At 40.1% G+C, this 12,808-nt stretch overlaps 1 protein-coding gene across 1 annotated transcript; it reads right to left on the minus strand.

The window, feature by feature from the left end:
• Positions 1 to 4,392: 4,392 nt before the first annotated feature.
• On the minus strand, positions 4,393 to 9,146 carry LOC131778135 (macrophage-expressed gene 1 protein-like). The gene is made up of 3 exons (XM_059094517.2): positions 7,330 to 9,146; positions 5,652 to 5,946; positions 4,393 to 5,401 (listed from the first exon to the last, which is right to left on the minus strand). The coding sequence occupies exons 1-3, from the start codon at positions 9,002 to 9,004 to the stop codon at positions 5,092 to 5,094; spliced, it is 2,280 nt and encodes a 759-aa protein (XP_058950500.2). The 5' UTR covers positions 9,005 to 9,146; the 3' UTR covers positions 4,393 to 5,091.
• Positions 9,147 to 12,808: the final 3,662 nt, after the last annotated feature.

Below are 12,808 nucleotides of genomic sequence, written 5' to 3' on the forward strand. Positions count from 1 at the left end.
AAAAAGAGTGGGCATGTTTCTAGCTCCAAGCGAGTGACTATAGCAGCGAGTCGCTGAGAAGAAGCAATGGTCTTCAAACACATGTCTCTGTTATGGATGATATGCGGCGGCAACGCTGGGCGGAGACTAAACCCAGTGAGTTCTAGTTCCCTTAAGTTTGCTTTTTGGAGAAACGCGATGAAAGTAGGTGGTGGGGACGCGATAGAATCAAGTGCAAGCTTTAAAACTTTGAGATGGGGAAATCTTAAAAGAAGCATCTGTAGATGTTGCGGCGTGACGAAACCTTTTTCCAAGGAATATGTCGGTTGGAACAGCCAGTTCAGATCATCACGCGTAGCTTTCGTAAGATTCAACTCCTCCAATACGTTTGCGCACTGCAATGTCTGTAACAATTGTAGGTCACATTCCAACAAGGGTACATCTAAGCGTGTTAAGTTTTTCAAACGACAAAGAAGTCCTTGGAGAGCTGGGTCAGTGAAAGTTTTTGCGTCATCCCTTAAACATGTGACAAAATGTCCGAACTTAAAGAGGCAGTGCCGCAGCTTGCTTCTATCCCTTGTGGTGGACGACAAATACTCCGGATAGGAGGGTGTGAAATGGATGCACTTCCAAAGAGACGCTGTATTCTCTATTACTTCCCTCCATCGCTTACACACAATGGAGAGACGAGACAGTTCACCGTAAACAGGATGAAGGAACGCCAGAATGTAAGCCAGTAGCTCGTTTGGTAGGGCGTCCATTTTTATGTTTTTTAACTGTCGACGATAGAGAGGTTGAATGCTCGCGTCATAATTGTTCGGTTACTTTTCAAAGAAATGAGTGCACGCGCACTGCGCGGTTTAAAAAGCATTTAACTTCAATTCTTTTTTCTCTTCATGATTTACAGATGGGTTTTTGTATTAGCTGATGCATAGTCACCAACCGTCAAGCTTAAATACTTAACTGGTTTTAAAGCTTGCGGACATTTCTGTTTGACCTTGATCGGAAATAGGAATGAAGTGAGAACTGCACCCAGAATACAAAACGACGCAAATTTGTCAGCTTTAATCTAAGAGAGGGTGCTTGCTTGATGTTGCAATTTTGTCAGCACTTTCTTAAAAATTATTAAAATCAAGTGAAAAGTCTATATTACGGTGGGTTATAATGCAAGTAAACTCAACAGTTGGAGCAATTGTCAAATGAGTGATGAAAGTAACCCTAGATTGCTGTGGTTTTGCTTTACTTCGTTCTGTGATTGGTCCCGAAAACTCGCGCCACTTTCTCAACCAATCAGATACAAAACTGAAACCAGTCAAGAATTAGTTGCCCGCGTTTTCCCGCGCTTTGCGCAGTCTGCTTGTCTTTACTTTGAGTTCTCATTGAAAATTAAAGGTATTTTCCTTCTCGTGATTGGTTGTTATAATTACTTTGGTTTTGGTTTTGCGACAGTCAATCAAAAAGCTCTCTATTTAATGATTTGTGGCTTAAGTTAAAACAGTTTTGGTGATTTGTACTTTGAGTTCTCATTGAAAATTAAAGGTATTTTCCTTTCTCGTGATTGGTTATTGTAATTACTTTGGTTTTGGTTTTGCGACAACCAATCAAAAAGCTCTCTATTTAATGATTAGTGGCTTAAGGTAAAACAGTTTTGGTGATTTGTCAACAGTGAAAAAAATTCAGTTACTCGCCTGAGCCAATAGCTAAAGCAAACAACTGATATGCGAAGCAGGGAGAAATTTTCAACATTTGTAGAACAATTTCTATTGTGTTTAACAAACATGACAAAAGAGACCTCAAACTAAAAGCCGATCGTCAATGATGCACGGTCACAGTCCAAACTTCTTGACGAACAAAATCCAGAATCTGAGCCAAATTTTCAGCCCGTTCATTTTTTGTTTCATGCAAGTTTTAAAACATGCCAAAGTTTCTGCAGAAATCTACAATCAGTGACGTTTCAAAAGATCAGATCCGCTGATCCAAAAACTTTTTCACCCACCCCAGACACACCTCAAACAACAAACCGCAGTGCCGTGCCATTTGATGCGTAAAAACGATCAAAACTGATTTGCCTTGAAGTGTAAGGAAAATACGCGAATAAAGCACACATCACCGGCCTCTTGTTATTATTGGTTATGGATTAACTCGTTTTCATTACACACTACGGCTGTTTCAGCTATTTCCAACTTCAGATTACCCCATATGAGAAATACATTTCTCATATAAACTAGAAGACTAGAAGCAGTCCTACTCAACCCAGGAAAGGATACTAATTAATTGCAGATTCCCCCCCCCCCCCCCCGCTCCGCTTCCGCTTCCCATGAGGTTTTCTTAGCTGTTCGCTGGTACTAGTTTGCACTCCTTGGTGGAAAGAGGTTCAGTGAGAGTTTAAGTGTTATGTCTAAGAACACAACACAATGACCAAGGCACCTTTCGAGCCCAGACTTCTTGAACCGGAGCCCAGCCTAGCAACCAATAGGCTATCACATCTCCCACAACCTTAGTTTGATCCTAAGCGGCTACTAGGAAGTTAGACAAAATATACGACTTAAAAAAAAAGCACCAACATGCTTGCACTGAATGATATAATATATGAGACCTCAAGTAATAAAGCGAACTATATATATATATGCGAATATTTATATATGTATACATATAAAACATTGAATACCATCTGTCATTATTCTTTTTGCTGTTGTTGTTAATTTACCGCATAATTCATTGTCGTGTACTTTCTTGCTAATTGAGAACACCGTACCCAAAGGGATCCGATGGCTCCATCAAGTCACTGCCTTCCCTTCGTATGCTCCTACAGCGAGGCCAGCCAACATTTGATCAACATGACAGCTGTGTAATAATTTCTGCATTTCATTGTCGTTCTCTGCAAAACAACATCAAATTCGTTCAAGTCCTCCATATTCCGGCCTTTGAACTCTTTTTAAAGCCAGTGTGCCGCTCGGTCTTCAATAGCCTGGTGCCATTTCAGAGCATAGTATGACATTTTCTATTCTCGTTTGCAGACTAAGGGCTCGTTTCTTGAAAATACCTTACGCGCCCTGTAACTTTATGCGCCCGAAATAATATTCTGAAATCTAATTCCTGAGTTGAAACGTGCTGGTCTTAGCTAATAAAAAAAGCGGTTTATTTTGTACGCTTTTTTTTTTTTATCTTTTTTATGTTCCACTTTTAAAAAATGGCTCGATCTTGAATGAAACACTACTATCAAAAGTGAGCTTTCCGGGAACGTAAAGTCACCGGTTATTCAAGAAACGGGCCTCTGGTCTGTAAATTTTATAGAGTGGGTATAAAAGATGGGCCGACCGCCCTAAAAAAGAACGTGATAGTTACCCAAACAGAGAAATTTTCCTTCCCATCCCAGAACGCCCCAACAACTTTATAAGAATTTTGAAAAGGAGTGTCGTGTCCTTCTTATCTTCCTTATATTACAGCCCTGACATCTATTTGCTGACAGCTTCACGAGGCTTAACAACCCTTAACATTATAAAACCCTACGGCATATGATTTTACTTGGGATGCTCACTGTACGTCTAATTGCTTGTAAACCTCTTTCTTTTGATACATGCAATCTTTGGCGTTTCCGGCTCGCAAGGGATTGGGGGAGGCCTGACCTCTGGGAAAGAGATTGGATACTTGCAGGCCATAAGAATGTCAATTGGAGCGTGAGAAAATCTAATGGTCAGGTTTGAAAGATTTTCTCCTTATTTATATCTGAATTCTAGCCATCTCGTTGTAAGTTCTCTACTGAGTCATTTGATTGATTACCCGTTCTTTATAATTAACAATTGGTTCATACGCCAGCGTGTGTTCATCGAGATATGAAGCACGCGGGAAGTTTGGAGAGAACGAAAGATGCGTAAGAGTTGCTCGAGGCGTAGCCAAACCTCCCAAGTGCTTAATATCTCGATGAACGCACAGCTGACGTATTAACCAATTGTTTTATAACATTTTCAACCCCATGGGAAATGTTTTTCCTCGAGGGATTTGTTTGCTAACGTCATGAGCGTGCACAATAGGAATATGAAGCACGCTCGCACAATTAAATTTGAGTAGACAAATTTACTAGCTATGTTATAATTAACAATTGGTTTATACGCCAGCGTGCGTTCATCGAGATATGAAGCACGCGGGAAGTTTGGAGAGCACGAAAGATGCGTAAGAGTTGCTCGAGGCGTAGCCGAGAGCAACCCAAGCTTCTTGAGTGCTCTCCAAACTTCCCAAGTGCTTCATATCTCGATGAACGCACAGATGACGTATGAATCAATTGTTTTATAACATTTTCAACCCCATGGAAAATTTTCTCGAGGGATTTGTTTGTTGACGTCGTGAGCGTGGACAATAGGAATATGAAGCACGCTAGCGCAATTGACTTTGATCAGACAAACTTCAGTTACCAGCTATGTTATACATGTATTTATTCGTCTATTCATTGTTTTTCAATCTGATTAAATGCAAAATAATTTCTTAAACCGACTACTGAAAAGGTAGAATAGCTTTTAGGCTTATACCGTGAACAACACAGTTTTAGTTAAGTAGTTTGAGGGTACAACACAATGATCCAGTGTTTGTCCGACACGACAAGCAGTAATCTAGGCTTGCTTTGTTTTTGCTCTACTTGGATCCGTGATTGGTGCAGAAAACTCACACTACTCTCTTGACCAATTAGATTAAAACTAAAACCAATTTACCAGGTAGTCGCTCGCGTTTTCCCGCGCTTTTAGTAGTGCGGTGGTTTTTACTTTGAATTCTCATTGGCTCTTAAAGCATTTTTCTTTCTTCTGATTGGAAGTGGTGATTACTTTGGTTTTGGTTTAGCGACGCTCAATATCATTGTGTAAACAGGTGTAACCGTACTCTGTCAAACGAAACATCCTTTGTTTACATTCTCTGTGCCTCTGAATTTAGAGTTATTTCTTCCATCACAATTTAAACGAACAAGCGCTGGAAACAATGTCACTTGAAAAACACAATTATTAGAAAACGAATTTACGGGACAAAGCGCGAGAAAATGTCAACTTCAAAAACGTTTTAAGATACACCAAGTTATTATCTGGAGTCATTTGTTAGTTTTAAGACAATTTAAAGTTTCTGCATAATTCAAACTTGTGGGCTTCCTTCCTCTTTTACAGCGCCGTATCCAGTGGGATTCAATGGCTCCATTAGACCGCTGCTCTCTTTTTGAATGGTCTTATGGCGACGCCAGCCAATGACCATGACTGCGATCAGCAATCCTGCCAATGCTGTCACGCCGAATGTAATACCTGCCGCGGCCCCGGCACCCATGGCATCATGGGAACTCTGTGAGGAAGACTTTTGTTTGCCTTTTTTCAAGTTTTCATGCGCGGGATCCATACCTATTATTGCAGGACCATCTAGGTTGGTTTCGGCTACGAATTCAGCGACAGAGCTGAATGCGAAAGAGATAAGAGGAATAGTTTGTTAATTCCCTGGGAGGAACCTGTGCAGTCATTCGACTGGCAGACGACCCTTCACTTTACTCTAATAATAGCTTTTATTTTCACTGACGAGCGTTCGTTTTAGTGCTTCCCTCACCTGGAAAATCTTATTACAAGATCAAATCTTACTTTCAGGTTTCAACCCTGCAATATTCTACTCAGTACCGACTCTGCTCAGAGAATGACATTCCCTTCACTCACCTTTTAGTGGCCAAAACCCAATGCGGTGAGTTGGATCGTTTAAACCAAATATGTCCGGTGTCATTGTTAACCACAAGCAAGGGCACGGTGTATTTGTAAATTTTGGGCGCATTCGAGTAAGGAGGTCTTTTGATGATGAGAAATCCCTGGCTGTTGAATATATTGGACTTCACGCAGAAGTTGATCTCACAGTCTTCTTCAATGGCTCCCAAATGTTGAGAATAACCTATTGGACAGGTTTTTGGCCATACAGATGGACCAGACTGTTTCACGAACAATGCCAAGCCTGAGAGACCTGCAAAGTAGCAAAAGACAAAACAGATAAGCAAACGAATGAAGGAAGATTTGACCGTTGTCTCAACCTGTCTCGCTGAGTTCGATGATAGGAAACGCAATTCTAATTCAGCCTATGAGCGAGATTAACTAAGATGGTGGAACGACAATGGTAAGATCTTAAGGTATTGGTTTCGCCACCCCGCAGTAGGGGCGGAGATGAATAACAATAATGACTGAGTCGTGTTCATGCTTTACAGCGAAGGAGAAAGAATCCGAGATAGATTTTGGCTTTGTTCCTCGATCTTCGCTTGAGCGCCTGATAAAGAAATTTTGTGTCAAATCTCTTTCATTATGATCTTATCACAATGTATCACTAGATGTCAACAAGCAATTTCCATATGTAGCCGGTTCTGAGTGTCAACGTTTACTTCCGCTGTTGCTTTATTTTCTACATGGATAGTTTGTCTTTTGGCACGCGATGGCTACTAAGTCTATGCGATTCGAAAGTGCACAAAACAATTTCGCTCATATTTGTTTTTGTTCTCATGAACGTAGTCATATTTCCTAACCATTCATCCGCATTTGAAAGGTTGAAAGGAATGTCGTACGTTCATACCTAGCTAGAAGAAAAAAAAACTTATCGGTGAAGACCGCGCCATGACTTACAAAATTTCTTCATAGTCGTAAGGAACAGGTAACGCAACACAATTCGAAACCCGAAAATTACTTGGATGGCATAAAGTTTCAAAGGAAACATGTTTTCGCAGAAAAGCGAAATAAAAAGCCATACCTGCATTGGAAAACAAAAGCTGTAAATTGTTGATGAGTTGTAGGTTGGCCGAGTGGTAATTGAAAACCGAAAAGTTAAGCTCTGAATTCGTTATGCAGTTAAATGCTCTATGTCACTTCAGCTTTTTAGAGTCCCTTTCAGATAAATTTGCAAAACAAAATGATACATTGAGAGGCACAACTATTTCAAAATCGCAACAACGAGAAAGCAAGAATCGAATGCGCCTGCTGATCTTAAAACAATCAGGCGTTTCTGAATTTTTGAAATTTCTAGCTATCAATTAGGATAAAAAAAATACTTCTATAAAAAGCGAAAAAAATAAAAAAAGGAAGAAAATGAAACTATTAAGCTTGAAGGGTCTATTTCAATGAAACCCTTCAACCTCTAAGAATCTTAATTATCTAATTAATTTCTCTTCACGTTCTCACCCCTGAATCAAACACTAATGTCACGAATTTAGAAGGAATAATCATTTATCAAAGAAGCTCTTGATCGTTAAACAATTTCGTTAAAAAATTTCTCCTCTCCGTCGTTAAAATAGGAAATGTCTTGAGAAAAGTAGAGAGAACATGCCTACCAATGTAAGGTGTATAAGGGAAAGGGAGAACATACCGTTTGATCCTTTGGCACTGTCCGCAGCTTTCTTTACACCAAGAGGATTACCAGTATTACAACTGAAGAAGCCACCAAAGGGGACCGACTGCTGGAAGCCTAGCTCGTAGTCATCGCTCACACAAACTTGCATGGTGGCTCCAAAGCGCAAGGCGTAAAACCTAACTGGACAGCTGTGATCTTGTGTGACTGGGTTCTTTAACACATTGCTGTAGAGTCCACCAAAGAGATACCCTGTATTACGAGGCACCGAACCTTTCGCAACACACCAGTAGGTGTCGTAGCTGGCGAATCCGCAATGAGTGTCGCAGCTTTTAAAAATCCACCATCCATGGCACTCACGATGGCAGCTTTCGGGTGTGCGACCTTGATGTACCATGACTGGTTCATAACCATTACTACAAGAGTAGGCGGCTGTGAGAGGGTTCTTCTGGAGAAAAGATCCACACGGATTACTGGATGGAGAGCCCTCACATTGGCACGTTTGATAAACGCCCCCAAAGGTGTAGTTATTGGTTGGGCTCTCGCAAGATCCATCGTCGAGGTTGGCCTGAAAGCTGAAGTTTGGAGAGTCCATTTTTGTGCATCCTTTAATGGTATTGTGCTCATAGTACTGTTTAATGGCTTTTTCGACAACGTTGTCTAGTTTGAAGACCAGTTCTTCGGACAATTCTGGCATACTTCCAGGTGTAATTGCAAAATGAAGAGGGTCACCTGACCGATCAACTGCAACCAGTTCGTCCAATAGTTGGTCTTCCCATTTGTTGATGGTAAAATTCACCCTGAATGGAGGTCCTCCGAATGTATATACTGTGGAATAAGCGATGTTCTGTGTGTATTCATCCAAAACTTTTTTGTCAGTTGTCTGAGTATAGCTAGCACTAGCTCCAAACACCCCGAAAAAAGATGCACTCGCGGCTGCTGTGATCTTACTTTTATCTTCACTGAAATCAGCCACGAATTTCTTTGTCAAGTGATCCACTTTGGCCAGGGCTGCTCCGGCCTTGACGCTTGTAACATAATGCGTTCCGAAATCTCGAACCAATACCTGCGCGAGAAAATTTGCATAAGCAGTATTGTTATGCTGTAAGTGAGATGCGATCTCGAGCAAACGGGACTTGAACGGTGCCTGTAGAGGGGCATCGGGCTGGAGTTTCGCCGTGTATAAAACATGGCGTAGTTGTGTTCGAGTGGTTACAGCCTTATCTTCCACTTGATGTTTCTTCACTGATTCGAACTCAGAAGAAAACGAACCACTTATGCTTCCAAAACCAAATTTTCCCGAAGCTTCCGCATTGATAGACTTGGTTGTGGCGGACGAATAGTTGTGCCAGTGATCGTACATTTCAGCAAATACATGCACTTTGCTCTCCTTGATAGGATACAGGATCACATCATCGGGAATGAGATACTTGCCGTCGTCTGAAGTCTTACATTTGGAGTAATTCATCACTGAAACAGCGCCCATATGAACATTTCTTAAGTTGTCCCAGCCGCCTCCCGGAAGAACCTCGAAGCGATAAACTCCGTTTGTGAGAAGACAGTTTCGTGGATCGCCAACTGGAAATCGTGGTGAAGAATTATTTTCAGCGTAAACAAGACCGGATCCAAGAACGACCAAAGAAACTTGAAACAATCCAAACGCTCGGAGAAACCCAGCCGATAACGCCATCATAAATCTGATTAGAAACGAAAGGGCACTTTTCTTTTATAGACCTGTTAACACTGAGTTATTTCCGTATGTATGATCGTCACGTGATCCAAGAGAGATTTCGGTTTTGAATCAATTTTTCCTTCCGTTCCATCCCCTATAAGCACGTTCAAGGCTCATAAACAAACATCGAGTGACATAAGTGAAAATAATCACAAAAATAAAATCTGAACGTATTGTGACGTGTTTACGTAGCACGCTCTATCTTCCTCCTTGTAAGTCGTTATTTGCCTTCATTCAGCTATTTCTCTGGTAAATAATTTTATAAAGTGAAAGAAACAAACTTTTACCTTGTTGAGTGGGTTCTATAATTATGCGTTTCGGGAAACTAGACTATGGAAATATCGCATGAATAATCAAGATCGTTTTCATCTTGGCAGGCGCACCGTTCAACACGTATGTGCGTGAAAACAATCTGCAAATAGCATAACTTAGCCTCTTTAGTCTTGCAACGAGCATGGAACGGAGTGAAAAACCTGAGTCTACTTGAGAATGTTTTACAAGCTACCGAGAACCGCTATGGTCACGTTACTCATTACTAAGCTTATATGCGTCACGCTTCCTGCATACTGCTGGGATCAGCGATGTCGAAAGCATTGTACAAGTGAACAGAATGAGGAAGATGGTAATTTTTAAGCTCGGTAATGAAATAATAAAGATAAAACAAATAACTTGATCTCATCTGCCGCCGCATCAGGTGATGTCCCAAAAATCCCTTGCGAAGTAGACTAAATATAACTTAGTTCATCCGGACAGCTATGCCTTTAGGAATTAATATTGTATATGTATCGTCAACGTCTCAATATTTGGAGCCATTTTTCTCCGCCGAAGATAACTTGGTATGATAGAAATTCAAAATCATACATACGACAAGACAAAACTTGATATTTACACTAGTAAGAGAGAAAAACATGTCCGTCTTGATCTTATCAAGTTAACCAAAGTACTCTTTAACTTTCTATATTTGTTGAGTGATTTGACTTATCTAATGTACGTATATGTTACTAAGCATTGGAAAGTGAAAGGGCACGTAGACTGTTTCGGTTAAACATTTATGTGACAAAATCACTTCGATAATTGACGTCAGGGGAGGGGAGGGTAGGGTACTCGTTGATCCAGCTGAGGCATGTAACTTAGGACTAATTCCTTGTCGTTGTTTAAATTTGAGGCCTTAACGTCATAGAAAAAGGAGTGACATGTAATTCCTAAAAGTCTCATTGTTAAATAAGAAAGGTATCTCGTGGCTGTAGTCAAACGAGGATTTTTCTATTGTGTTTCTTAATTATGGTTTGTAGGTTGTCTGTGCAGCTACAACTAACTTGCGTGTTGTTTTTGTTGAAAATTTTGCTGTACCGGTGATTTTTCGGAAAATGTTTACTGACGAGGTTCTGAACCTCGTCAGTAAACATTTTCGAGAGTAAAAATCCTCGAGACAAGCAAGACACCCTCCACGGAAAACAAATGTAACTGCAGGAAAAAAAAACGACTGCCCTCACTTCAAGCGTCGTCTACAACGCCAACGTAACAACAGAAAATGGCACAACCGGAAAGAATTACATTGGACTAACTGAAGGAACTTTTAAACAACGTTACACGCAACACAAACTTTTTTTTCGGAACAGAAACTATTCAAACAGCACGGAACTATCAAAGCATATCTGGACACTCAAGGACAACAACACCAATTTTACAATTAACTGGAGTATTTTAGCGACCTCCCCGGCCTACAGCAACAAAAGCAAGCGGTGCCACTTGTGCCTCACAGAAAAACTTTATTTAGTTAGAGCTAAGAAGCCGTCTTGACAGCAAAGTTAGTAGAACCGGGACGATCGCAACTTACTTAAAAAAGTAAGATCGAACCTGTATTAAGCAACACCGTATTAAGCGGTTACCCTGTATTAAGCGATCAGTTGTCAAAGGCCTGAATTTTTTTGCCGCTAATCACTGTAATTTTTCACCTCTATTAAGCGGTCGCGGTCACCCTTTACTAAGTGCCAACGGCCTATTATTAATTGGTTCTAATTGAAGCAGCAAAGACAGTTCGAGACGCTTGGTGTCTTTCGCCAAGCGTGATGTGCTCGATAGCTAATTCCCCTCGACATTTGATAGCATAACATATAGATTAATTTATGGGGAGGGCACGCGTACGGCATTTTCGCACGAGTTGGTGATGCATCAGAAATCGAAAGAGTGAGCATAGCGAACCAGTGAGATTTCTGATACAAACCAGCAAATGCGAAAATGCCGTATAAGTGCCCTTCCCATGATGTAATTTGTTTATTTCATACATCTTGAGATTCCCCTTTTTTAACTCGTGAATTGCGCGCATGCGCAAGAGCGAGTTATAGATACGATGTGGGGAATAGCATTCGCTCGCTCGCTCGCTCGCTCGATTGGTCGATTCCTGTAAACTTTTTTTAGATTTTAGGCTTTTGAGTACATTTGATAGTTTTTGGCGAGCAATAAACAGACGAAATGGCGACCTTTGTTGCTAAGAATAGTGGTGGGGTGAAAAAGAAGCCAATGATAATCTTAAAAGAGTTTTTTTTTTCGTTTTAGTTTCAACAAGCGGCGCCAGCGACTGGCAAGCATTCAAGGATTCACACTGAAATAACAGAACAACCTTCGTTTTTCATAAAATTGTAATTTACAATCCTTGAACTTGAAAACAATCCGAAGATTCATTGAAAATATCACTTACTGCGAAGCGCTCGGAGTTTACAGATGTTCAAAAGCTTTTTCTGTTATAGCGTGAGATTGAGGACAAAATTGATCATTACGTTTCGTCGCGTGTGTTTTTCCTGTGTGAAGCAACAAAAGATGCCGGCGACTGACGAAATAACAAGTTAACACGAAAATCAAATAACACTTAGACAAACAATTTTAGCTACCGATTTTCAGTGAATTTTTAAAGAACAATTTTCTTGTAAGTTTCAAGACAATTTGAAGATTCAACATACATACAACGTACTAAAATGCGAAAGTTACACACCACAAAATTGATAAATAGGCCTGAAATGAAATTCTATCTTGTTATTGATTATACGTTGCCTAGCACGTGACTTAAATCTACCCAGGCGGAGATCTAAAATGACGGTGGCAGGCTTGGCTTAGTTATATCACTCAAAACTCGTTCCCGTTTGTCTCATTTGATAAAGAGGGATCGTTAATGTTTTCATTAAGACAGTATTGCCTTGATTTTCTAATATTTACAACGAAAGACAGTAAATTTCACTTTTCACCCACATTTACTTCCAACCTTTTCTTTTGAACCAGAAACAAAAATGATAGACGTTTAAAACACATGACATCATCCACCTTGTTAAATGTAATAGCATGATCATTTCAATTGTAATGCCTTCTTGTCCCAACGTTACTTTGTTTCTTTGCTACATTAGCGAACACTGAACTACTGCTCGTACTCTAGATGACAATCAACCACAAAATTCCCTAAACCAGATAACATTAAACATAATCTCAAAAATCATGTGTCAATTCACGAGTTTGCTCACAGAGCACTTTGATTGTTGTTGTTTTATTCTATTTTTACTTTTAAATGAGCTTACAAGTCATTAAAGTAAAAGTGAACACGCTGCTTTCACTTGCAAAAACGTAGCTTCAAATGCGTAAAAATGCATGAGCTCAAGTTCCTCTACAAAATTACAAACAAGCTTTATTCGTGATAAAGTCGATCACTTAAATATTATTTTTTAAAAAGTCAGTTAGTGGTAAAGTTTTTCATTGAAGTAGTCTGCTGTCGTTATCATC

Source organism: Pocillopora verrucosa, chromosome 4 (assembly GCF_036669915.1).
Source record: "Pocillopora verrucosa isolate sample1 chromosome 4, ASM3666991v2, whole genome shotgun sequence".
Classification (NCBI taxonomy): domain Eukaryota; kingdom Metazoa; phylum Cnidaria; class Anthozoa; order Scleractinia; family Pocilloporidae; genus Pocillopora; species Pocillopora verrucosa.